Source organism: Lonchura striata, chromosome 27 (genome assembly GCF_050655825.1).
Source record: "Lonchura striata isolate lonStrDom1 chromosome 27, ASM5065582v1, whole genome shotgun sequence".
Taxonomy (NCBI): domain Eukaryota; kingdom Metazoa; phylum Chordata; class Aves; order Passeriformes; family Estrildidae; genus Lonchura; species Lonchura striata.
Genome location: NC_140729.1, coordinates 1,086,405 through 1,111,893, shown reverse-complemented (window position 1 = coordinate 1,111,893; position 25,489 = coordinate 1,086,405). Strand labels below are relative to the sequence as shown.

At 54.5% G+C, this 25,489-nt stretch overlaps 1 protein-coding gene across 1 annotated transcript; it reads right to left on the bottom strand.

Annotated features, from left to right (window-relative positions):
* Positions 1-478: 478 nt before the first annotated feature.
* Positions 479-24,469, bottom strand: ZNF652 (zinc finger protein 652). Its single transcript, XM_077788390.2, has 8 exons — positions 24,315-24,469; positions 12,663-13,710; positions 8,660-8,807; positions 7,714-7,829; positions 6,656-6,800; positions 3,480-5,122; positions 2,935-3,440; positions 479-2,633 (listed from the first exon to the last, which is right to left on the bottom strand). The coding sequence occupies exons 2-6, from the start codon at positions 13,521-13,523 to the stop codon at positions 4,626-4,628; spliced, it is 1,767 nt and encodes a 588-aa protein (XP_077644516.1). The 5' UTR covers positions 13,524-13,710; positions 24,315-24,469; the 3' UTR covers positions 479-2,633; positions 2,935-3,440; positions 3,480-4,625.
* Between the last annotated feature and the right edge of the window lie 1,020 nt (positions 24,470-25,489).

Here is a 25,489-nt window from a genome sequence, read left to right as displayed (position 1 = left end):
CTCGGGAAGGAATTCCCGGGAAAAGCGCGGAGCTCTGGGGGAGCCGATCCCGGGTTCCACTGGGGAATAAAATGGGGAAAAGCAAAATAAATGGGGGAAAAAAAAGGGGCAAAATAAATGGGGACAATAAGGCAAAGTAAAGTGGGAAAATAAAGCAAAATAAAATAGGGGAAAAGCAAAATAAAATGGGGTGAAAGCAGCAAAATAAAATAGGAAAAGAAAGCAAAATCAAATGGAAAATAAAGAAGTGGCAGGTGCAGAAAGGAGGGAACACCCGGAGAAATCCTTTGGAGTTTCCCATCCCTGTGGAATTCTGTGGCTGCAGCAAAAATGGAAATGGAAGGATTAAGAAACCACAACAAATCCCAGCCTTGGATTTCCTCCATTTTAAACCAAATTTCCCCTTTTTTTTTCTTTTCCCTTTGGAAAGGATCCCCCCCTGCCCTCCCAGCACCTCACACCACGGCCAGACCGGGAAGAGGGGTTGGAATTTTTAATCTTCTTCCACAGAAAGGAAGTTCATAAATTCTCAGAATGATCCGATACAGAGCGGAGCTGAAGAGCAGGAAAAAAAAAAAGCAAACCAAAACCAATCCCAGATTCTGGAATTCTTGGAAGAGCCGCCTGGAATGCTGGAGAATTTATTGAGGAGGAAAAAAAATGGCTTTGGAAAAACCCAAACAGAAATGATGGATCGTTCGTTTTGGGGCTTTTCAGCATTTAAAAATGGGATTATCCCAGGTTATCCCGAGCAGGAAATTGTGGCACCACTGGAGGCTGCAGGGGGGGAATGCAGAGAATTCCAGGGAATTGCAACGGTTGGTTGGGAATTCAGGATTGGAATTTTTTCCTGCCAAAAGGGGAAGAGGGGGATGAAAAGCATCTGGAGGAAATGGTTAAAAAATGGCATTTCTGTCATTGGGAGGGGCTCATTGTGGAAAACCCGAGTCCAGGATTAGGAAAAGGCTGGGAAAAAATCCAGGGAGGAGCAAATTCCAGAGGTTTTCCCCACGCAGCTTTGTCCTGGGGAGAATTCCACCTTTTCTGGCTAAAAATGAATCCCAAAAGCCAGAGCAGGGCAGAGCTCGCCCTGAGCGGATCCGGGAAAAGCGGCACAAGGAGGAGGAATTCCCGGGAATCCCCGGGAATTCGGGATAAAGAGGAGGAATTCCCGGGAATCCGGGGCCTGGGACAGCTTCATCCCCGAATCTCCCAAAAACCAGGCAGGAGCTCCCGGGAATTCCGGGAATTCCCAGCCCTGATCCTCCCCCTGGAGTTCCCTGTCCCCATCCCACTGCATTCCCTCTCCAGGAATTCCAGGAATTCCCTGATCCCACTGCATTCCCTCTCCAGGAATTCCAGGAATTCCCTGATCCCACTGCATTCCCTGCTCCAGGAATTCCCTGATCCCACTGCATTCCCTGCTCCAGGAATTCTCTGATCCCACTGCATTCCCTCTCCAGGAATTCCAGGAATTCTCTGATCCCACTGCATTCCCTCTCCAGGAATTCCAGGAATTCTCTGATCCCACTGCATTCCCTGCTCCAGGAATTCCCAGACCCTGATCCCACTGCCTTCCCCTCTCCAGGAATTCCCTAAATCCGGAGAGCAGCACTGGATTCATCCCTAAATTCACGGATCCCATGGAAATCCTGACTCAGGAGACGTCGCTTCCCCCTGCTGGCAGATCCCGCTTTTTCCCGGCCTTCCCTTTCCCAAATTTCCCGAATTTTCAGGACAGAATCCCCCAAACCCCAGTAAAATTCCCGCCCATTCCTTCCTGGAGCCGCATCCCCAACAGCTGAGGAGAAACCGGGAAAAGGGAAATAAAAAAAACACCCCAAAAAAGCCCTAAAAAAATAAATTAAATCCAGGAATCGCCGCCGGTTTTGGGTGACTTTTCCAGAAACCTCTGGGATTTTTTTTTTTCCTCTCTTCTCCGAAGCACCTTGGAGTCGTGGGGTCGGGGAATTTGGGAAAAGCATCTTTGAGGAATCACATTGGGGCCGATTATAAAAATTTCTCTATTGTACAACAGAGGTGCAGCTACACTGAAAAAAATTACACCGTTTATGGAAATACAATTATTATTATTATTATTATCATCATCATCATCATCAAGTTTGTTTTTTTTTTTTTTGGCTTTTTGTTGTTTTAGAAACAGACTCTACTAAATAGGATCTATACAAAAAAACCTCTAAAATAATTTCTGTAGTAAAATAAAGAAGTGTGTTAGGAGAGCTACACAAAAACAAAGGGAGGGGTTTTTTTTACTTTTTTTTTTGTTTGTTTGTTTTTTTTTTTTTTTTTTTTTGCTTTTCTGGGTGAATGCTCCGAGCTCGGGGTGCTGAAAGGAATCATTACGTACACAGTGATCATTAATGCTCTGTATTAATTAACTCACAGCCTTTCCCATTAGTACAAAGAGCCCGGGCCCGCCTCCTCTTTGAGGAGGGGCCGGGGTATAAAAGCCAAGCAAACCTCGTCAGCTGATACGGAATTAAAAACCCGCCGGGAGTCACGGGAAACTCCGATTTGGGCGTTCCGGTGCCGGGGGGAGCGGGGCGGGAGGGACCCGGGTCGGATCCCGGATCCCAGAGCTGGATCCCAGAGCTGGATCCCGGATCCCAGAGCTGGATCCCGGATCCCAGACCCGGGTCGGATCCTGGATCCCAGAGCTGGATCCCGGATCCCAGAGCTGGATCCCAGAGCTGGATCCCGGATCCCAGAGCTGGATCCCGGATCCCAGAGCTGGATCCCGGATCCCAGACCCGGGTCGGATCCTGGATCCCAGAGCTGGATCCCGGATCCCAGAGCTGGATCCCAGAGCTGGATCCCGGATCCCAGAGCTGGATCCCGGATCCCAGACCCGGGTCGGATCCCGGATCCCAGAGCTGGATCCCAGATCCCAGAGCTGGATCCCGGATCCCAGACCCAGATCGGATCCCAGAGCTGAATTCTGGATCCCAGAGCTGGATCCCGGATCCCAGACCCAGATCGGATCCCAGAGCTGAATTCTGGATCCCAGAGCTGGATCCCAGATCCCAGACCCAGATCGGATCCCAGATCCCAGATCTGAGTTCCGGATCCCAGAGCTGGAATTCTGGACCAGATCCTGGGTCCCAGAGCTGGATCCCAGAGCTGAATTCCAGATCCCAGAGCTGAATTCCAGATCCCAGAGCTGAATTCTGGATCCCAGAGCTGGATTCCAGAGCTGAATTCTGGATCAGATCCCAGAGCTGAATTCCAAATCCCAGAGCTGAATTCTGGATCCCAGAGCCAGACTGGATCCCAGATCCCAAAGCTGGATCCCAGATCAGATCCCAGACCCAGACCAGATCCCAAAGCTGGGTCCCGGATCCCAAACTGAGATCCCAAGCACAGCGTGGGGTGGCAGGAGGGCAGATCTCAGACCCCATCCCAGATCCTGGATCCCTGACCTGGATCTCAGACCCCATCCCAGATCCTGGATCCCTGACCTGGATCTCAGACCAGGTCTCAGTCCTGGATCCTGAATCCAAGACCCAGATCTTAGTCCTGGATCCCAGACCCAGATCTGTCCTGGATCCCAGACCCAGATCCCAGACCCAGATCTCAGTCCTGGATCCCAGACCCAGATCCCATCCTGGATCCCAGACCCAGATCCCAGTCCTGGATCCCATCCTGGATCCCAGATCCCACCCCAGCCCGTGGCCGTGCTGGCCTGGCCTCGTCCAGGTGTGCCCGAGGTGGTTCTGGGGCTCGATCCCGTCCCAGATCCCAAACCCTGACCCCAAGCACCAAGTGGGGCGGCTGGAGAGCAGATCCCGGATCCCGAGCCGGGGTGGCAGATCCCAAACCCGGATCCCAGAGGGGATCCCAGAGCCCGATCCCAGCACGGCCGTGCCCGGCTGGCCCAGCCTGGGCGCTGCAGGGAGCCCGTGCTGTGCTCCAGGGTCTGGATGCCATCCCAAATCCCAAACCCGGATCCCAGGGCCCGATCCCGTGCCCGGCTGGCCCCGCCTTGGTGCCACAGGGAGCCCGTGCTGTGCTCCAGGGTCTGGATGCCATCCCAAATCCCAAACCCGGATCCCAGAGGGGATCCCAGGGCCCGATCCCAGCGTGGCCGTGCCCGGCTGACCCCGCCTGGGTGCCACAGGGAGCCCGTGCTGTGCTCCAGGGTCTGGATGCCATCCCAGATCCCAAACCTGGATCCCAGAGCCCGATCCTGTGCCCGGCTGGCCCCGGCTGGGTGCCACAGGGAGCCCTTGCTGTGCTCCAGGGTCTGGATGCCATCCCAGATCCCAAACCCGGATCCCAGAGGGGATCCCAGGGCCCGATCCCAGCGCGGCCGTGCCCGGCTGGCCCCACCTTGGTGCCACAGGGAGCCCGTGCTGTGCTCCAGGGTCTGGATGCCATCCCAAATCCCAAACCCGGATCCCAGGGCCCGATCCCGTGCCCGGCTGGTGCCGCAGGGAGCCGATCCCACAGCGGCTCCATCCCCCGGCAGATCCCATCCCGGATTCCAGAGCCCACAGCCGGATCCCAGCTGCCGGCCCGTGGGAGCCGTGCCCGCGGCGCTCCAGCCCCGTCCCGGAGCCCGTCCCGGAGCCCGTCCCGGCCCCCAAACCTGGCTGCCGCCGGGGTCAGTGCGGCTGTGCCGGGCCGCCCTTGTCCAGGTGCCGCAGGAAGCCGCCGCCGTCGCCGTGCCCGTGGCCGTGCCCGCGGTGGTTCGGCGGCTCGCTCTTGAACAGGGCGGGGGGCGGCGGCAGGTGGGGCACGGGGGGCACGGGCAGGTGCTGCCCGTGGGCGCCGTGGGCGTGGGGCGGCAGCGCCAGGGCGCCGTAGGGGTGCGGGACGGGGCGCGGGGCCGGGCCCAGCCCCAGCGCGGCGCCCGCGGCCGGCGGCGCCGGGCAGGGCCCGGGCAGCAGCGCGGGGCCGGCGGGGCCGGGGCTGGTGCCGGGGCTGGTGACGCGGAAACATTTCTCCTTGTGCGCCTTGAGCATGTTGGAGAAGCGGAAGCGCTGCCCGCACACGTCGCACGGGTACGGCTTCTCGCCCGTGTGCGTGCGCCGGTGCCGCTTCATGTTGGGCCGGCTGGTGAAGCTCTTGCCGCAGATCTCGCAGATGAACGGCTTCTCTCCTGGGCCGGCACACAGAGAGGGGGTCAGAGCACCTGGAGAACCCCTGAGGTCCCGCAGAGCCCCTGGGAAAATCGCCTCATCCCTGGAGAACCCCTGGGAAAATCGTCTGAGCCCTGGGAGAACCCCCTGAGATCCAGGAGAATCGCTGGGAAAATCATCTCATCCTGGAGAACCCCCCGAGATCTGGGAGAGCCCCTGGGAAAATCTCCTGAGCCCTGGGAGAACCCCCTGAGATCCAGGAGAATCGCTGGGAAAATCATCTCATCCCTGGAGAACACCCTGAGGTCCGGGAGAGCCCCTGGGAAAATCGCCTGAGCCCTGGGAGAACCCCCTGAGATCCAGGAGAATCCCTGGGAAAATCATCTCATCCCTGGAGAACCCCCTGAGGTCCGGGAGAGCCCCTGGGAAAATCGCCTCATCCCTGGAGAACCCCTGGGAAAATTGCCTGAGCTCTGGGAGAATCCCTGGGAAAATCGCCTGAGCTCTGGAAAATCATCTGAGCCCTGGAGAACCCCTGGGAAAGTCGCCTCATCCATGGAGAATCCCAGGGAAAGACCCCTGACCACTGCCTTTGGGGATCAACAGGGGTTTAGGAAATCCTGGCTCCCCTGAGGATTTGGGGTAAAATGCTCTGGACTCCTGGCTCCCCTGAGGATTTGGGGTAAAATGCTCTGGACTCCTGGCTCCCCTGAGGATTTGGGGTAAAATGCTCTGGACTCCTGGCTCCCCTCTGGATTTGGGGTAAAATGTTCTGGAATCCTGGCTCCCCTCTGGATTTGGGGCAAAATGTTCTGGAATCCTGGCTCCCCTCAGGATTTGGGGTAAAATGCTCTGAAATCCTGGTTCCCCTCAGGATTTGGGGTAAAATGTTCTGGAATCCTGGCTCCCCTCTGGATTTGGGGTAAAAGGCTCTGGAATCCTGGCTCCCCTCTGGATTTGCAGCAAAATGTTCTGGAATCCTGGCTCCCCTCTGGATTTGGGGTAAAATGCTCTGGAATCCTGGCTCTCCTCTGGATTTGGGGCAAAATGTTCTGGAATCCTGGCTCCCCTCAGGATTTGGGGTAAAAGGCTCCGGAATCCTGGCTCCCCTCTGGATTTGGGGTAAAATGCTCTGGACTCCTGGTTCCCCTCAGGATTTGGGGTAAAATGCTCTGGAATCCTGGCTCCCCTCAGGATTTGGGGTAAAATGCTCTGGAATCCTGGCTCCCCTCAGGATTTGGGGTAAAATGCTCTGGAATCCTGGCTCTCCTCTGGATTAGGGGCAAAATGCTCTGGAATCCTGGCTCCCCTCTGGATTTGGGGTAAAATGCTCTGGAATCCTGGCTCCCCTGAGGATTTGGTCTAAAAGGAGCTTCTCCAGACCAAAACACCCAGGCAATAATTCCCATTTCCCCCCATCAAGGGAACCCTGCTCCGGGCAGAAAGGGATCCAAGGCAAGGAGTGAAGCTCTCCCAGCCGCTTTTCCAGCCCCAAATCCCGAGGGAATGAAAGCCGTGGGAATGTCCCTGCAGGGGCTTTTCCCAGCCCTTACCAGTGTGGGTTTTCATGTGCTCGTCGAAGTACTGCTTCATGTTGAAGTCCTTGCCACACCACTGGCACATGAACTGCTTGTGCCCGATGTGGATGCTCATGTGGGAGCGCAGCTGGTACTTGTACTGGAACCTCTCGTCGCAGTTCTGCCGGGAAAAAACGGGAATTCCGGGAATTCCGGGCATTTGGGAAGCTGGGAGCCAGCCCTGGAGGGGCTGGGCAGCAACAGCTCAGGAAAAAGAAGGGATGGAAATGATTCGCTGAGGGCTGGAATGAAGGTTTGGATCGGGAGGGTGGAAGGGCTGGGAATGTGTGGGAACAGCTGGGATTGTGTGGGGACAGCTGGAATTGAGTGAGGACAGCTGGGATTGTGTGGGGAACAGCTGGGATTGTGTGGGAACAGCTGGAATTGTGTGGGGACAGCTGGAATTGTGTGGGGACAGCTGGGATTGTGTGGGAACAGCTGGGATTGTGTGGGGAAAGATGGAATTTTATGGGAATAGCTGGAATTGTGTGGGGAACAGCTGGGATTGTGTGGGGACAGCTGGAATTGAGTGAGGACAGCTGGGATTGTGTGGGGAACAGCTGGGATTGTGTGGGAACAGCTGGAATTGTGTGGGGACAGCTGGAATTGTGTGGGGACAGCTGGGATTGTGTGGGAACAGCTGGGATTGTGTGGGAACATCTGGAATTGTGTGGGGAAAGATGGAATTTTATGGGAATAGCTGGGATTGTGTGGGAACAGCTGGGATTGTGTGGGAACAGCTGGAATTGTGTGGGGAACAGCTGGGATTGTGTGGGAACAGCTGGAATTGTGTGGGGACAGCTGGGATTGTGTGGGAACAGCTGGGATTATGTGGAGAACAGCTGGAATTTACCCCATGGATTTACCCCATGGATTTAACCCCTCAATCCCCACAGAGACCCCAGCGGAGGAACTGTGCCGGCACCACCCCTCGGTGATGGGAATTCCCAAACTCTGACGGAACCGCCCCCGCTCCGGCCCATCCCAGGCCATTCCCGGTTTCCCGGGGCCGTTCCGGGCCGGAGCAGCCTCACCTCGCAGCGGAAGGGCTTCTCCCCCGAGTGCTGCAGCGAGTGCACCTTCAGGGACATGCTGCGCTTGAAGGACTTGCCGCAGGTCTCGCAGGTGAAGGGCATGTCCTTGGTGTGCGCTGCGGAGGGCAAATCCCGGGAAAAGCAAATCCCGGGAGAACGGCGTGGAGCGGCGCTGCCGAGGCTCCCACGCCCTCGTTATTGACACCTCGCCACGCGGTTTATGTTCCACACGTTATCTTAATTCCCCCGGTTATTTTAATTCCCCCGATTAATTCAGTTCACCAATAATTTTAATTTCCCCCCCAATAATCTCAATTTTCCCCCCAGTAACTTTAATTTCCCCCCCAATAATTTAAATTTTCCCCAAATAATTTCAATTCCCCAATAATTTAAATTTTCCCCAATAATTTCAACTCCCCAATAATTTCAATTCCCCCCAATGATTTCAACTCCCTGATAATTTCAATTTCCCCCGATGACTTTATTTCCCCTGGTAAATTTAATTTTCCCTGAATATTTTAATTCCCCTGAATATTTCAGTTTCCCCCGATGACTTTAACTCCCCTGGTAAATTTAATTTTCCCTGAATATTTTAATTCCCCTGAATATTTCAATTTCCCCCGATGACTTTAACTCCCCTGGTAAATTTAATTTCCCCTGATAATTTTAATTCCCCTGAATATTTCAATTTCCCCCAATGACTTTAATTCCCCTGGTAAATTTAATTTTCCCTGAATATTTTAATTCCCCTGAATATTTCAATTTCCCCCGATGACTTTAACTCCCTCAGTGATTTTAATTCCCCTGATAATTTTAATTCCCCTGAATATTTGAATTTCCCCCGATGACTTTAACTCCCCTGATAATTTCAATTCCCCTGATAATTTCAATTCCCCGCGGTGATTTGACTGCCCGGTAATTTGGATTTCCCCTGCCAGCCACTCACCAACCATGTGTTTGCGCACGTGGGCCATGGTGTAGAACTTCTTCTCGCAGATCTCGCAGGAGAATTTCTTCTCGGCGTAGCCGTGCACGATCTTGATGTGCTCGTGGAGGGACCAGAGCTTCTTGAAGGATTTGTTGCAGGACACGCACTGGGTGACACAGAGGGGAGCCGGGTTAGGGGAAACTGAGGCTGGGCGCGCCAAAAAAGGGCCCAAACGGTGAAAAAAGTGCCCGAGATTGTGGATTTGGGGGGGTTACACCTCAGAGGAGGCAGGGGGAATGGATTTTGGGATTACACCTGGGAGGAGGCAGTGAGAATGGATTTTGGGATTACACCTGGGAGGAGGCAGGGGGAATGGATTTTGGGATTTACTCCAGAGGGGAGGCAGTGGGAATGTGGATTTTGGGATTACACCTGGGAGGAGGCAGTGAGAATGGATTTTGGGATTTACTCCAGAGGGGAGGCAGTGGGAATGTGGATTTTGGGATTACACCTGGGAGGAGGCAGTGAGAATGGATTTTGGGATTTATACCGGGGAGGAGGCAGTGAGAATGGATTTTGGGATTATTCCTGGGAGGAGGCAGTGGGAATGTGGATTTTGGGATTACAACTGAGGGGGGGCAGTGGGAATGGATTTTGGGATTACACCTCAGAGGAGGCAGTGGGAATGTGAATTTTGGGATTTACACCTGGAAGGAGGCAGTGGGAATGTGGATTTTAGGTTTTACACCTGGGAGAAGGCAGTGAGAATGGATTTTGGGGATTTACACCTCAGAGGAGGCAGTGAGAATGGATTTTGGGATTACACCTGGGAGGATGCAGTGGGAATGAATTTTGGGATTTACACCTCAGAGGAGGCAGTGAGAATGGATTTTGGGATTACACCTGGGAGGAGGCAGTGAGAATGGATTTTGGGATTTACACCTGAGGGAGGCAGTGAGAATGGATTTTGGGATCACTCCAGAGGGGAGGGGAGGCACTGCTGGTGTTCCGGTGCCTCCTGATCCCCAAAATCCAACAGCACGGGAGGGGCACGGGGACAGCTCCACAGGGCCTGGGAGAGTCTGGCCCTGGAGAGGGAAAATCCAAACCCTTGGACAGGGAAAATCCAAACACTTTGTGAGAAGAATCCAAACCCTTGCAGAGGGAAGGATCCAAACCCTTGGCGTGGGAAAATCCAAACATTTTCAGTGAGAAGGATCCAAACCCTTGGAGTAGAAAGAATCCAGACCCCTGGAATGAGAAGGATCCAGACTCTTGGAGGGCAAAGAATCCAAACCCTTGGAGTGGGAAAATCCAAACCCTTGGAGAGGGAAGATCCAAACCCGTGGTGCAGAAAAAAATCCAAACCCTTGGAGCAGAAAGAATCCAAACTCTGGAGAGGGAAGAATCCAAACTCTTGGTGAGATAAGAATCCAAACCCTTGGAGTGGGAAAATCCAAACCCTTGGAGTGAGAAAATCCAAACTCCTGGAGAGGGAAGAACCCAACAGAGCTGGATGAGGCCGACACTGTATATTCCCAAAATCCCATCCAGCCCTTCCCAAATGCAGGTGGGCCAGTCCAGGCTCTCCCATCCCTCTGGATCTCCGTGGGAAGCAGCTCCCATCCCGCCGGACGCTCCGGGATCAGCTCCTCCTGCCGCGCTCTCTGCGTTCACTGAAGGTCCAAAGTGGCACTGGAGGGTGAGAATTCCTTCCCAAAACTCCTCTGGGATGTCCAGGGAATCGCCCCCGCCAGGATTTCAGGCAGCTCTTCCTTTTCCCAGCAGCTCTTCCCAAAAACTTCCTTAAAAATTCCGTGTCCGGTGCGGAAATTCCAGGTGGAAGTCCCGGCGCGCGAGGAAACCGGATCAGCTCCAGCTGGGAGGGCACGGGGAGGAGCTGTGCTGCTCCAGGGATTTTTTGGGATGTTTGGGGTTTTTTGGGAGAGCTCCACTTCCCAGCCCACCCATTCCCACCCTTCCCCCACCGTCGGGAGGGCTGGGTGCTGATTGATGAATTAATTAATCCGTTCTGCTCGTCAGGAGCTGCGCTCCTCAGCGGGTTTGGGAATTCTGCTGCTTGGGAGGGCAAAAAATTCCGGGAGAGCAAAGAAATTCCAGGGAAGCATCCCCAAAATGCTCGGATTGACAGAGGAAGGAGCCCGGGGAGGGGCCAAGCCCACCCCAGAATTCAGGATTTAAATCCCAGCACAGAGCTCGCGGTGACGACAGAAACCGGGTGAAGGTGGAAAAAGCAGAAATCACCTGGAAAAACAGATTTATTCCATCCCCAGGATGGAAAACCGGGAGGAGCCAGCCTTGGTTCTCCTTTCAATCCGATATTAAACCAGTTTTATTCCAGGACAAAGCTCCCCCTTGACACATTTAACCCCGAATTAAGGGAAATTTTTAATTTCCCCTCAATCCTATTGGCAACTGGGATAAAAACACAGCAACAGGCAGCTGGAAAACGCATCCCAAAGGTCAGGACAGAACAAGAATTGCTGGATTTAGTCTTGGATTTTGAGGACCTGAAGGTGACTCAGTGCTGCTGGCACTGGGACGTCTCTGGACCAGATTCCTCTGAATTTAAATCATAATTTCTATAATTCCTCCTTTTCTTGTCACTTTTGGACGCACGTGTAGATGGATACAGGATATTTCACCATTTTATGTGTTCAAAATATTCACAAATTCCTGATTACATTTTTAATTCCTGCTTAAATTTTTTGCTGTGAATGAACCCCCTGCATGCTGGGGCATCTCTTGAATTCCCATTTAAACCCTCCCTGCTGCACTGAATTTGTCAAATATTTCTTTCAAAAGCTGCAAAAATGAAATTTATATTAATAAATCCTTCCTTGAGCTGAAACTTATGGGAAAAAAAAAAAAAAAAAAGCAGCCCAGAGCTACACAGAGCTGGGAAAAGAGCTTGGAAAAGAGAAATTGCAATAAATATTCCACGTCTCCCACGCTGTGGGAGCTGAGGATCAACCCAGTTCAGCATTGAAAGCAAACAAACAATGAAAAATATTCAATCCTTGCGCTCCAACTCTCACACAAAAAACCCTCCTTGCCCTACAAATTCCAGCTGCCCAGAAATCCAACCGGAGCCGCTGCTGCTGGCAGGATTTCTGGGGGAGGTGGGTGAAAATGAGGCCAAAAAAGCAGATTTGGGGTGCCAGGGAAAGCAGCAGTGCCCTGGCACGGAGGGACCAGGAGCTCTGGAGTTCTTCCACAGCTCCCAAAACCTCCCAGCAGAGCTGCTCCTCCTACTCCTGGGAGAAATCAGCGCTGCTGGGGAGAAAAAATTGAGATTTTTGTGGTTTGGGGGAGATTTTCTGGTGTTTCCTGCTGGGGAAGGGGCAGGCTCGGGGTGCAGGTGCTGAATTCCAACCCTTGGGAACCACTCTGGGAATTCCCGTGGTCTCAGAGGAGTTTAAAGCCCATTTTAACCCCAGCTCAGATCCTGACTTTAGGTGAAAAAAAAAACCACCAAAAAACCCCAAAAAAACCAACCAAAAACCCAAAACCAAAACTGCTGCTTCCCTGGGATCTCACAGCTTTCCCATTCCAGGCAATCCCTGGAATTCTCTGCCCTGGAAACCTCACCTGGCCACCGTGGGACAGCACTTCCAGACACTGGAATTCCAGACTGGAATTCTAAACTCAGTGAGAGCTGCGGTGCTCGGCAGGAGCAGGAGGAGGATTTACCACAGAACTTCGGATTTTTGGGACCAGTTACTCCAGATTTCGACCCAGCTCAAGGAGCTTTGTGTTCCCAACTCACAGTTTACTCCTGGAGTAACTGCTCAGAGCAGCTGAGCACTCTTTTCCCTGCCATCCCCTCCTTTTGGGAGACCCCGGAATGTGGGAGAAGGCAGAGCCCAGGCCCGGCTCAGCACCCGGGGCCGTGCAAAATGAGATTTATTTTTTTTTCCTCCCCCGTGAAGCGTCCACCAGGCGGATCCAGGGCACGCCAGGAGGTGTGGGGACCTGGCCAGCAGGCGAGCAGACCTACCTGGATGTTTTTTTCACAGTCAGTTTGCTGGTGGAGGGACAGCTCACTCTCTAGCACAAATTTCTTCCCACATTTGTCGCAGATCTGCATCCGCCTGTGGGTGACGTTCATGTGCTTCTCCAGGTACCAGCGTGTGTTAAACACCCTGGGGCACTTCTCACAGGTCAGAGTCTCCTTCTCTTCACACTTGGATTTCTGCACAGGTGCCTTGGGCTCCTTGGCAGCTTTCTTCTTGCGCTTGGGGGGCTCCGCGCTCTTCCTGCGCCCCCGCGTCGCTCGGGGCGCCGGGGAGGCGGCGGCGGCCGCGGCGGAGGCGGCTCTCCTGCTTCTCCTCTGGCCAACACTGACCTTCTCCACTCTCTTCTCCTTTTTCTTCTGCCTCTCATTCTCCTCGTAATCATTACTGTCTTCCGTGGCCTCTTCCCCACTGTCACCCTCCTCTTCCTCACTGCTGCTCTTAAGGACAGCAGTCTCTTTGGACTGGGAGGGGACACCCTTCTCCCCTTTGGACACATTTAAGGTTTGGTTGTTAAGGTTTACCTCCACTATAATCTGCTCCCTTTTGTAAGTCACTTCATCTTCCTCCTCTTCCTCCTCCTCAGAGTCGTCAGAGTTTTCCCTGTCTTCTTTCACAGCCCGGACCTCTCCTACCGCTCTGCTCTCCCTGAAAAACGGCTGCTCCTCCCTCTCGTGGAGGTGGCCCTTGCTCACTTTGCTGTCCACCAGCACCGAGAAGGGGCTCCCTGACTCCCTCTTGTACACCTTGGTGGACAGGTCGAGCTCCTGGCTGGGGTAGAAGGCGGGCGGCCCCTCCTGCGCCATGCCGGCCCCGGGGGGCTCCCCCTTGGCTGCCTGGCTCATCTGGGGGGGCTCATGGGGCGCCCTCCGTCCCGCGGGGCTGCGGCTCGCGGGGGCTGCTCCGGCCCGGCGCCTCTTCCATCGGAGCCCGGCGGGGTCGGGGGTCCTGGCTGGGCTGGGGGTCGGGATCACGGCAGGGCCAGGGCGGGGGGGGATCTTCGGCAGCAAGCGGAGCCCTCCAGCATCTTATCTGCAAGAGAGAGACACGGAGAGAGCGGCGTCAGCGGGGAACGGCGGGGGCTGCTCTGCGGGGACAGCCCGGGACAGCCCTGGGGATAGCCCGGGACAGACCGGGGACAGCACCGGGACAGCTGGGGGACAGCCCGGGGGATAGCCCGGGACAGACCGGGGGCTGCTCTGCGGGGACAGCCCGGGACAGCCCGGGGATAGCCCGGGACAGACCGGGGACAGCACCGGGACAGACCGGGGATAGCCCTGGGGATAGCCTGGGACAGACCGGGAACAGCCCGGGGGCTGCTCTGCGGGGACAGCCCAGGATAGCCTGGGATAGCCCTGGGGATAGCCTGGGACAGACCGGGGACAGCACCAGGACAGCTGGGGGACAGCCTGGGATAGCCCCGGGGATAGCCCGGGACAGCCCAGGGACAGACTGGGGGCTGCTCTGCGAGGACAGCCCGGGACAGCCCGGGATAGCCCGGGGGATAGCCCGGGACAGCCCAGGGACAGCACCAGGACAGCCGGGGGACAGCCTGGGATAGCCCGGGACAGACAGGGGGCTGCTCTGCGGGAACAGCCCGGGATAGCCCCGGGGATAGCCTGGGACAGCCCCGGGACAGCCCAGGATAGCCCAGGGACAGGCCGGGGGACAGCCTGGGATAGCCCAGGTCAGTTTGGGACAGCCTGGGGGCAGCCTGGGGCAGCCTGGGGACAGCCCAGGATAGCCCAGGACAGTCCAGGATAGCCCAGGTCAGTTTGGGACAGCCTGGGGCCAGCCTGGGCCAGCCCAGGACAGCCCGGGATAGCCCGGGACAGACCAGGGACAGACCAGGACAGCCCGGGGATAGCCCGGGACAGCCCGGGACAACCTGGGGACAGCCTCCCTGAGGAGCTGAGGGTGCCAAAGGGAGGGACACACAGCGGGGAGCAGAATTCCCAGCAGGAATTCCCAGCAAGGAATACTCTCCATCCACCAGAGATAACCACAACTATTCCTCCTGGATTTTTGGGAGCACTGACGGCTCCACAAACAGCAAAATCCAGCAAGGAAAACTCTCCATCAACTGCTCCACAAACAGCAGGGAGCAGGAGAATTCCCAGCAGCAGGCTCCCAGGGAATGGAGATCCAGCAAGGAACACTCTCCATCAACCAATCCTCCTGGATTTTTGGGAGCACTGACAGCTCCACAAACAGATTGGCAGGAGATTCCCAGGGAATGGAAAGCCAGGCAATGAATACTCTCCATCCACCAGAGATAATCACAATCATTCCACCTGGATTTTTGGGAGCACTGACGGCCCCACAAACAGCAGGGACCAGGAGAATTCCCAATGAAGATCCAGCAAGGAATACTCTCCATCCACCAGAGATAACCACAACTGCTCCTCCTGGATTTTTGGGAGCACTGACAGCCCCACCAACAGCAGGGATCAGGGCTGGCAGCAGATTCCTGAGGAGGGGAAATCCAGGCAAGGGATGTTCTCCATCCCCCAGACCAGCACAGCTGTTTCTCCTGGGTTTGTGGGAGCCCTGCTCTGCCCCACAGACACGGGGCACACCCACCCCAAAACACCCCGGATCCCCCAGCCCATCCTCCAGAGCCACATTCCAACAAGGGAGGAATTCCCTGAGGAATTCCCTGAGGAATTTCAGCGTAGCTGTTCTCACCTCCAGCACTAGACCAGGCCGGGAACACCCCGGAGATGCTGGATTTTGAGGGATTTGAGGAATTCCTCCTTTGTCTCTCCCTCCCTTCCCCCAGCTCCTTAATCCCCAGGGCACAGTTTTGCCCATCCAGGTTTCCCGGGCGGTTTTCCCAGCTGGAATTTGCCCGGGACTTTGCTGCCACTTCCTCCTGCAGGAAGCGCCACGTGTTCCCTCATGGACACAAAGCCGTCAATCCCTCACGTTTCTCTTTTTTTCTTTTTCTTCCCACCGGGACAATTCCAGTTTGGGAGCTGGGGATGGCAACGGCGAGCCCAAAGTTTTGGGCTGGGCTGATCCCATCGGGAACAGCCTGGGAATTCCTGAGCTATACCCAGAGCTAAAGCTGGGATCAGAGGGTGCAGGGGAGAATTAAGGACAGGGACACCCCAGGATGGGATAAAGGGACAGCAAATCCCACCCAGGAGCACCTTCCATGATCCCAGAGCGCTCCAGCCTGGCCCGGGACACTTCCAGGGATGGAGCAGCCACAGCTTCCCCGGGAATTCCATCCCAGCCCGGAATTCCTGCCCAAAATCCACCCAATCCTCCTCTCTTCCAGAGATTCTTGTGTCATCGTTTCTGTTCCACCAGAATTTCCCTGCCTTGGGAGTGAATTTTAACTGGACAGGAGATGAAGTAACCAGTGCCTGAATAAGTAATATTAATTATTAATAACAATAAAGAGAATCTTTGTGAAGTGGCACACTGGGGAAAGAAAGGGAAAAAATAACCAGTGCGATGATGAACTTCATTAAAACACTCAAGCACTTCTCCAGGGTTTCCAAATTACTCCAAATTAATTTCCTGGAGGTGCCTGGCAGCGACGGCAGCCTCAGCAGCACAGCAGGGCCCATTCCCACTGCTCCATCCTCAAATCCCACAGGAAATCCTGGGAGATGGGCTGCTCATGCTGGACTGTGGGCACAACCCACATTCAGATGGACAAAGCTATAAAAAATTATGAAATCAACTGGTTTTGGCCAAATGGAATTCCCAATCCTACACCCAGGAAGCTGTGGGAAGGATGAATCCCAGTTTAGCGTTTTCTTTGAGTGGGATGGATTATTCAGGAGCTCAGGAAATTCCCAGTTCCGTGTAGAAAATACCTGATTATTTCCTCATCATATCAGGCATCTCTAGGAAGCTGCAGAAGGAAATCAGGAATTCCACTGCACAGCCAGGAAAGCATAAAACTTACCAGGAAAAGGAAATTTCACCTTTTCCCCCATTGACCAAACAGCAAAAAATTCCTGCCAATATTTCACCTCCACTCACTAAAGGGATATTGTGTGTAAAAAAACCCCTTTTTATCAAGAGGTACCACCTCAAATCAAGCCCACAGTGGGGTTTATTCTGAATTATCAAAACTGTTTGCTCTGAAAACCACTTCACTCTGCAGCATCAGCGGCTACTGCGGCTTTGAACCTTTCACTGCCACCCTCAAGGGACCCACAACTTCCAAAACCATTATTTAAATAAAAAACAAATCCCTCCTTGGCCATTTAGTACAAACAGCAGCTCTGAAATACTGCCCTAAAAACGCTCTTAAAACACATTTCCTCCCCACTTTTAAATTTCTACTCCCAAAGCAGCGTTTGGGTGTTTTTAATCCCAAAGCACCCAAGGGTTTTGTTGTTGTTTTAAAGGTGAATTTAATTTTGTCAAGGCAGATTTTTCCACAGACCGAATTCCAGTCACGCTGCCAAATGAGAGATGCAGGCCGCGATTAAGATGTAAAAAGGAAACAAGAGTTTCAAAGCGATTTTTGATGCTTATCAAACGCCAAACCTGGGGAATATCTGCAGCAATCAAAGGTTTGCAAAGACTCCGAGGTGAAAAGCTCGAGCTCTGAAGAAAATAAAAGAAAAGCACAATTTGCAGACAAAAGAGTGGGTGGAGGAAGCTGGTGAGTGTGTGGGAGCAGCTTCACACCGAACTTCTGAAGAAAAACCGCAATTTTTGGTGTTACCGGCGCTAAAAATAGAGAGATTTGGGCTCGGCCCGGCCTGGGCCCGGCTCGGGGAGTGGGGAAGGAAAAGGTGAGGAAAAACTGAGGGAAAAATGGGAAACTGAGGGAAAAGTGGGGAAAACTGAGGGGAAAGTGGGGAAAACTGAGGGGAAAATGGGGAAAACTGAGGGAAAAGTGGGGAAAACTGAGGGGAAAATGGGGAAAACTGAGGGGAAAGTGGGGAAAACTGAGGGAAAAGTGGGGAAAACTGAGGGAAAAGTGGGGAAAACTGAGGGGAAAATGGGGAAAACTGAGGGGAAAGTGGGGAAAACTGAGGGGAAAGTGGGGAAAACTGAGGGGAAAGTGAGGAAAACTGAGGGGAAAGTGGGGAAAACTGAGGGGAAAGTGGGGAAAACTGAGGGAAATTGGGGAAAACTGAGGGGAAAATGGGGAAAACTGAGGGGAAAGTGGGGAAAACTGAGGGGAAAGTGGGGAAAACTGAGGGAAAATGGGGAAAACTGAGGGGAAAATGGGGAAAACTGAGGGGAAAGTGGGGAAAACTGAGGGGAAAGTGGGGAAAACTGAGGGGAAAATGGGGAAAACTGAGGGGAAAGTGGGGAAAACTGAGGGAAATTGGGATTTCAGGAGAAGGTAAGGGTGTGAGGGAGCAGGATTTGAGGAAAAGTGAGGAATAGCTGAGGAAAAACTGAGGGTGTGAGGGAAAAACTGAGGCAAAACTGAGGGTGTGAGGGAAAAATCTAGGGTAAGAGGGAAAAATCGAGGAAAACTGAAGGTAAGAGGGAAAATTTAAGGAAAAACTGAGGGTATGAGGGAAAAATACAGGAAAAACTGAGGGTGTGAGGGAAAAATTGAGGAAAAATTGAGGGTGAGAGGGAAAAATTGAGGAAAAAGTGAGGGTGTGAGGGAAAATTTAAGGGGAAAAAAAAAAAAAAAAAAAAAAGAACAACCAAAACTGAAAATCTGTTTTTAAGTGGGGATGTTTTGTCTCCCAGAGCCGCACTCCGGTGCTTTTGCATTTCCATGGGAAGTGCTGGAGCTGCCTGAGCCCATGGAAATGCAAAACAAATGCAAAATAAATGTAAAATAAAGCGCTGAGTGCTGCTAACGACCCTATTCCCATTCCCAAAGCTCGGGACCCACCCGAGCAGCTCAGCAGAGCCTCAAATCATCGGGAAAATGAGAAATCCCATTTACTGGGAATGGTGCTGGAGCAGCATTCCCAATGCCTGCGGGAAAACAGGGACATCAGAACCCTCCTGGGATTCCCAGATTCCCTTGGAACAGCTTTTCCTTCCATTCCAGAGAGCCCTGGGATAAATCCTATAAATCCTGTAATTCCAGAATTTACACAATTCTGTGTTCCCACCGCACCTGACCCTTTTTTTCACAGCTTTTTTTCTTTATCATTCCTAAAATAACCAAGGGTAGGGGCAGGAGAGCCTGGGCAGGGACACAAAACCCTGGGGAAGAGGGGATAAATCCTGTAAATGCTGGAATTCCAGCTCCCACCTCATCCCGCTGCTTTTTGGCCATTCCCAAAATAACCCGGGCCGGGTATTTTGCTGACTAAGCAGGCTGCACATTTTTATTTTCATTTTTATTTCCCCCTCCACTCTGTCTGGAGCTGGGAATTTCTTTCCACGTGTTCCACAGGCTCCTGGAAAATCAGATTCCCAAATCCCAGAAAAACACCTATGAAATCCTGCCACTAAAAGTGAAAAACCACGAGGAAGAGCCCCTCAGGGTTTTCCCATTTTTCCAGAGGAACAATCAGTCTGGCTGCATCCAGATTTTTGGGAGACACAAAGCCTTTCCAACCAGCGGTTCCTGGATTTTTTTCAAGCATTATCTCCATGAGAAATGCGTTCCAGAGGTTTCCATCTGTGAATTCAGCATTAAAATCCCTCGGATTTTGCAATAAACGAGTGGTGTTTTATTGAATCTAAAGGAGTTTGAGATCTAACAGCCTCAAACTCAACGTTTTTCTCAAAGTAGAAAAAAAAAAAATCTTAAAATAACTTCGAGCTTTTTACCCTCAAATCACAACTCCAGGCTCTTCCCACCACCTGAAATACCTAAAAATTAAAAACATTGTGACTGAATTAGGAAATTCCAGGTATTCCAATCTATTCCTACATCTTTTAATGCAAAACAAACAAACAAACAAACAAACAAAAAAACTCACCAAAAAAACTGAAAATAAGATTAAAACACATCCAGATGGTTCCCTGGTTCACGTTTTCCATTTGTCACTTATCTATATTTGATCATTTTTAGATGAAAAAAAAAAAGCTTTTCATGACCATATTAAAAGGTCTTTTAACCCTTTAAATTTGTAAAATTGTCCAAATAAATGCCAAAATTCCTCTTTTTCCTTTAAAACCTCTTATTTTCATCCCTCTCTGGTGATGTATCTTCAGGAAAACTAAAGCTGCACTACGATTTTATACAGATTTTATTTCAATTATGGCACTTCCCATTGAGCACCGCTGACCCCGAGGTCCAGGAACGGTGGAAGCTCCAAAAAGGAAATCTGTCATCAAGATCTCTTGCCCAAAATTAGCATTTTTCCCCCCAAAGAGGCCCCGGAGGTGTCTCTGTGTCCTTGGATATGCAGAGGTGTAAATGAAGTGTGAATACCCTGCCTCAAAGCCACCTTGGAATTCCTACCTGGATATTTCCCCGGCAGGAAAAATCCTATTTCTAGGGGGGAAAAAAATCCCTATTTCCAGGGGGAAAGAAATCCATTTCCAAGGGGAAAAAACACCAATTTCCAGGGGAAAAAAAAAAAATCTCATTTCTGGAGGGGAAAATTCCCGTTTCTAGGGGAAAAAAAAAATCCCATTTCCAAGGGGTAAAAAATCCTATTTACAGAGGGGGAAATCCCATTTCCAGGAAAAAAAAAAAAAAAATCCATTTCTAAGGGGAAAAAAACCATCCATTTCCAAGAGGGAAAAATCCCATTTCTGGGGGAAAAAATCCCATTTCCAGGGGAAAAAAAATCCCATTTCCAAGGGGAAAAAAATCCCATTTCCAAGGGGAAAAAAACCCCATTTGCAGAGGTGGAAAATCCCATTTCCAAAGAGAGCAGGCCCAGCAGAAGGTGCTGGAAAAGCTGCTGGGAATTGCTGGGAAAATCCCAGTGCGAAACCTCCCGAGGGAAGGGTGTCGGGAAGGGCAGGAGCTGCTGCTGGCACCTGCCAGGGTTTCACTCCCTGCTTTTTATTTATTTAATTTTTTTTTCCTCTCCAGGGAGGAGCAGCCCACAAAATTCCAGGTCCCAAAGCAGCTGGAAAACGATGGGAACTTGGGAATTGGGCCTGGGAGTTTGGGGTTGGAGGGAAGTCTGTCTCTTGTGCTGTGCTGACTGGCAGAAAAACAAGAATTCTGCCCCCAAATCCTGGGAAAACTCCCTGAAAAGGCACAAATTGGGGTGGAATTTGCCTCGTTTCTATGGGGACGTGTTAAAAAAAATCAGGTTTTGATTTAAATGCTCTTTGAGGCATCAAAGCCCTGACAGATCCCACCCAAAACACCCCTTGGGTCCAGATTTTTAAATTTTGCCCCAACCCAGGAGCTGCTGGAAGGGATTTTAAGGCCTTGTGTTTACAGTTGGGGACGAGGCACTGGGATCCAGGGAAGAATGGGTTAAAAAACCCGCTTTTTTGGGGGAAAACACTGGGAAAATTCAACCTCACATTCCCGTGAGGGAGCTCAGGACAGAGCAGGGTGATCTCACCTGGATCTGCTTTAATATATAAAGGGTGAAACTTCAGGAGAATAAAATGAACTTTGCAGGACAAAAAAATCCACATTTTTCCCTCATTACTGTGGGGGAGAAACCTCCAAATACTCACTTAATAAAATTCTGAAAGGACAAACAGCACAGATCTAGCAAAATGCAAATGAATGCTGTTTTGAAAAGTAAAATTATCTTTAAAAATTGACTTAATCTCCCTTTTAGAGGTCCTGGATCTCGCAAGGAGAGAGCAGAGCAGGCTGAGAGTCTGTGCTGGAGGAACTGAACCAAGAAAAGGAAAATATTGTATTTTATATGTCATACATCATATATGACATATTATAAAGAATATAATGCATAATATATAGGATATAATGAGTGCTACATTATCTCTGTGCTAAATTATATAGTAATATACAATATGTAACATATAATACCATATATTATATATATTACATATACGAAAATATTTTAATATAATCATTATTGACAGAATATCAGAGAAATCTCCCTCTCCTCAGCTGCCTGCTGCCTCTTTTCAGTTCTGCCTCTTCCCTTTTTTTATGGAACCAGGAATAAATTGAATTATTTTTTTGGCCAGGCCCCTGAGAGCTGCAGAGAGAAATAGGTCAGCGAGGAGAGGAGTTTTGTAAGCACCTGAAATCCACCTGTGCCATCCCAGGTGTGCTCTGGGCACGTCCCTGCTCCTCCTGTTTACTGCAAAAATCCATCTCGGAGCTCTGGGAATCCTCCCCAAGGCGTTCCCACAGGGAATCTCCTGCTCTGAGCCCAAAAGGGGTCTCTGGATAGATAAAAACTTTACATTTTTAGGTGAAGTTGCAGCTCTCGGGGTAAAATCCCCGCATTTCGTGACTCTGGCAGAGAGGAGGAAAGCACAGCACCCCAATATCTTCTATTTTTTGGATGATTTAGCCCCATTTCCTCCCTTCCCACAGCAAGATTTCCTCTGAAAACATCACTCAAAGGCTCCCTGTGGCATTATTAGATAACAAAGTCAATGAAACCCTTCAAAACTCACAATCACCTCCAACACCAAAGCATCTTCTGATCAGATCAATATTCCAAAGGTGTTTTACCAAACAATCCCAGGGGTTTAATTCCTGCAAATCCCATTCCTGCAGCAGAAAATAAAAATTCCAAAGCAGCCCTTGACCCCCTGGCAGCCCAGGAAACGCAACAGCTTAGCTGGGAAAACCAAAAAAGCCGTCATGAATTTGCACTTTTCTTTCACACAGCCTCTGGAAAAGCTCTCGGAATCCCGTCCCTGTTTGCCCTGCCGGTTTGTACCAAGATTTTGGGATCACATCTGGAATTCCTGCCCGGGGCAGGGATGGGCTCCGCATCCCTCCAGGCTGCAGGAGATGGGGTAAGGTAAAAACCCACAAAAGCAGCAAAGAAAAGCGAGCAGGTAGGGAGGTGTAAAACCAGGCTAAATTATCAGGTGTGATAAACACGAGGGAAATGATCAGATATCAGAGACACAAAGCCCTTTGTAAAAACACACTTGGCAACCCCACAGCCCTTTCGAAACCATCTTAAAAAAATAAAAATAAAATAAAATCCATTTTTTTAGCAGAGATCAGGCGGCGAGGGGGAGAACCAGAACAGAACTTCCAGCTGGGAAGAGCCCGGGTGCTTCCCAAAGCTCATCCCCCAGCGCTGCCGGGAGGAGGAAAAGCTCGCATCCTCACACCCCCGGCACCTCCGGGGCTTCTCCCTCCACCCGCTTCCACCCAGCTCGGCCGCGGTTGAAGCTCTCCGTGCGACCCGGCCAGCCCGAGCAGATGCCGCTGTCGCTGCCCCGCACCGGGACACCCAGAGCGGCGCGGAGGGCGCTCAAAAACCACGGCCAAAATCCCAACCCCGGGGCGCACGCAGCGCACCGCGAGCCGGGAGCGCAGGGAAAAGGGGAAAAGAGCTGAAGGAAAAGGCTGCGAGCGAGAGGAACCCCCCAAAAAAAAATTCACACCCGGAGCACGGTACCGGGCACCGCCGCCGAGCCCCCGAGCCGAGCGCGACCCGCGGGGGGCACCGGCCGGGCACGCTCCGCGTCCCGAGCTCAATCCCGCAGGAATGCGGGGCTGGGACAGAGACCCCCGAGCCCCGGGAGAGCCCCGGGGCTGGGACAGAGACCCCCGAGCCCCGGAGAGCCCCGGGGCTGGGACAGACCCCCGAGCCCCGGGAGAGCCCCGGGGCTGGGACAGAGACCCCAGACCCCCGGGGCTGGGACAAAGACCCCCGAGAGCCCCGGGGCTGGGACAGAGACCCCCGAGAGCCCCGGGGCTGGGACAGAGACCCCCGAGAGCCCCGGGGCTGGGACAGAGACCCCCGAGCCCCGGGAGAGCCCCGGGGCTGGGACAGAGACCCCCGAGAGCCCCGGGAGAGTCCCGGGGCTGGGACAGAGACCCCCGAGCCCCGGGGCTGGGACAGAGCCCCCAGACCCCGCACAGAGCCCCCCGACCCCCGGGACAGAGCCCCTCGAGCTGGGACAGAGACCGCAGACTCAGCACAGATCCCCCCGACCCCCGGGACAGAGCCCCCGGTAACCGGGCAGAGCCCCCCGAGCTGGGACAGAGCCCCCCAACCCCCGGGAGAGCCCCGGGGCTGGGACAGAGCCCCCAGACCCCCGGGAGAGCCCCCCGAGCTGGGCAGAGGCTCCAAGCCCGGTGGAACCCCCCCGATCCCGGGCAGAGCCCCGGAGCCCGGGCAGAGCCTCCAAGCCCGGTAGAACCCCCCGATCCCGGGCAGAGCCCCCAGACCCCCGGGAGAGTCCCGGAGCCCGGGCAGAGCCCCCCGAGCTGGGCAGAGGCTCCAAGCCCGGTGGAACCCCCCCGGTACCCGGGCAGAGCCCCGGAGCCCGGGCAGAGCCTCCAAGCCCGGTAGAACCCCCCGATCCCGGGCAGAGCCCCGGAGCCCGGGCAGAGCCTCCAAGCCCGGTAGAACCCGCCGATCCCGGGCAGAGCCCCCAGCCCCGGGGGACCCCCCCGGATCCCGGGTCCAGCCCCCGGCCCCCTCCTGCTGCCCCGGTGCCGCCGCTGCCCTCCGGGCCGTGGGGCGCCCGTGCCCCGCTCCCCCCGCCGCCCACCGCCGGCCGGGCCTAGCGCTGCTCGGCGGCGCCGCCAGGCCCGGGGCAAGGAAGGGGGAAGGGGCCCGGCGGCCGCGCGGCCGGCCCGCACTCACCCAGGCCGGTGCCCTCGGGGCCGCCCCCGCCGCCGTCCATGCCGGGCGGCGCGGGGAGGGGGGCGCGGGCGGGCGCGGCGGCGGAGGGCGGAGGGCAGGGCGGCCGGGGCCCTCCCTCCGTGCCTTCCCTCCGGCCCCTCCGCTCGGCCCCCGAGCTCCGGTGCTGCCCGCCGCCGCCGCCGCCTCGGCGCGGGGCCGGCGCTCGGGCCCAGGCGCTGCCGCCGCGGGCGGACGCGGCTCCCGCTGCCCCTCGGCCGCCGCCGCCGCAGCGCTACGTGGCCGCCGCCGCAGCCGCCGCCGGTCCTCGCGGGGGCGCGCGCGCGCGGGGTTCGGTGAGGCGGAGGTTGGGGGGGGGATGGCGGGGGCGCGCCCCGGGGCTGGACCGCGGGGGGGGGGGCGGGTTAGAGCGGGAGCGCGGCCGCGCGGCGGCGGGAGCGCGCGCGGGCGAGGCCGCGTTGAAGGTTGCGGGGGGGGGGGGGGTTAGTGAGTGTGCAAGTGCGCGTGTGCGGGGAGGGAGCAGACCGTGCTGCCGAGGGGGGGAAAGGAAAACCCCCCCCCGGTACCCCGGGCCGGGGGCAGCGGGGACGGCAGGAACGCGCGGGCGGGACGGAGGCTGACACACACACACACACACACACACACAGAGAGAGGCGCGGGAGCGCGCACGGGCGGAACGGGGCACCCGCGGGGCGCGCGCGCACCGTGCTGGCGGGGGAGGGCGCCGCGCGCATGCGCCGCCGGGGCCGCGCCCGCCCCTTTCCCGCCGCCGCCGCACCTGAGGCGCGCGGGGCGCAGGTGAGGCGGGGCCGCGGGGCGCATGCGCGGGGACAGCGGCGCGCGCTCGTTACCCCGCGCCGCTAATTAGCGACCGCGCCGTCATTAGCGCCGGCGGTTGTGTGAGGGGCTTGATGCAGCGCCCCGGCTGCCCCTCAGCCCATTGCTAAGCGCGGGTAATCAGCGAGCCCGCCGTTAATTGGCGCGGCCAGGTGAAGCGGGCAGGTGGAGCCCTCACGGAGCCCTCACGGGGCCCTCGGGGCTGCCCCCGGGCGGGGCCGTGCGGGAACCGGTGCCAAGCCCCGGTTCCCGCTTTCTCAAACCTTCCTCTGCCCTTAACACGCCGATAACCGCTGAGCTCCGGCCGGCGGTTCGGGATCGCACCCCGGGCAGCGAAGGCT

What these genes read in the sequence shown, in the direction of transcription:
- ZNF652 (XM_077788390.2), bottom strand. Translation starts at nt 13,523, where the DNA reads ATGAGCCAGGCAGCCAAGGGGGAGCCCCCCGGGGCCGGCATGGCGCAG. An exon ending in AGAAGCCCTTCCGCTGCGAG is followed by an intron (nt 6,801 to 7,713) that starts GTGAGGCTGCTC and finishes TTTTCCCGGCAG; the next exon opens with AACTGCGACGAGAGGTTCCA. An exon ending in GCACATGAAAACCCACACTG is followed by an intron (nt 5,123 to 6,655) that starts GTAAGGGCTGGG and finishes GTGCCGGCCCAG; the next exon opens with GAGAGAAGCCGTTCATCTGC.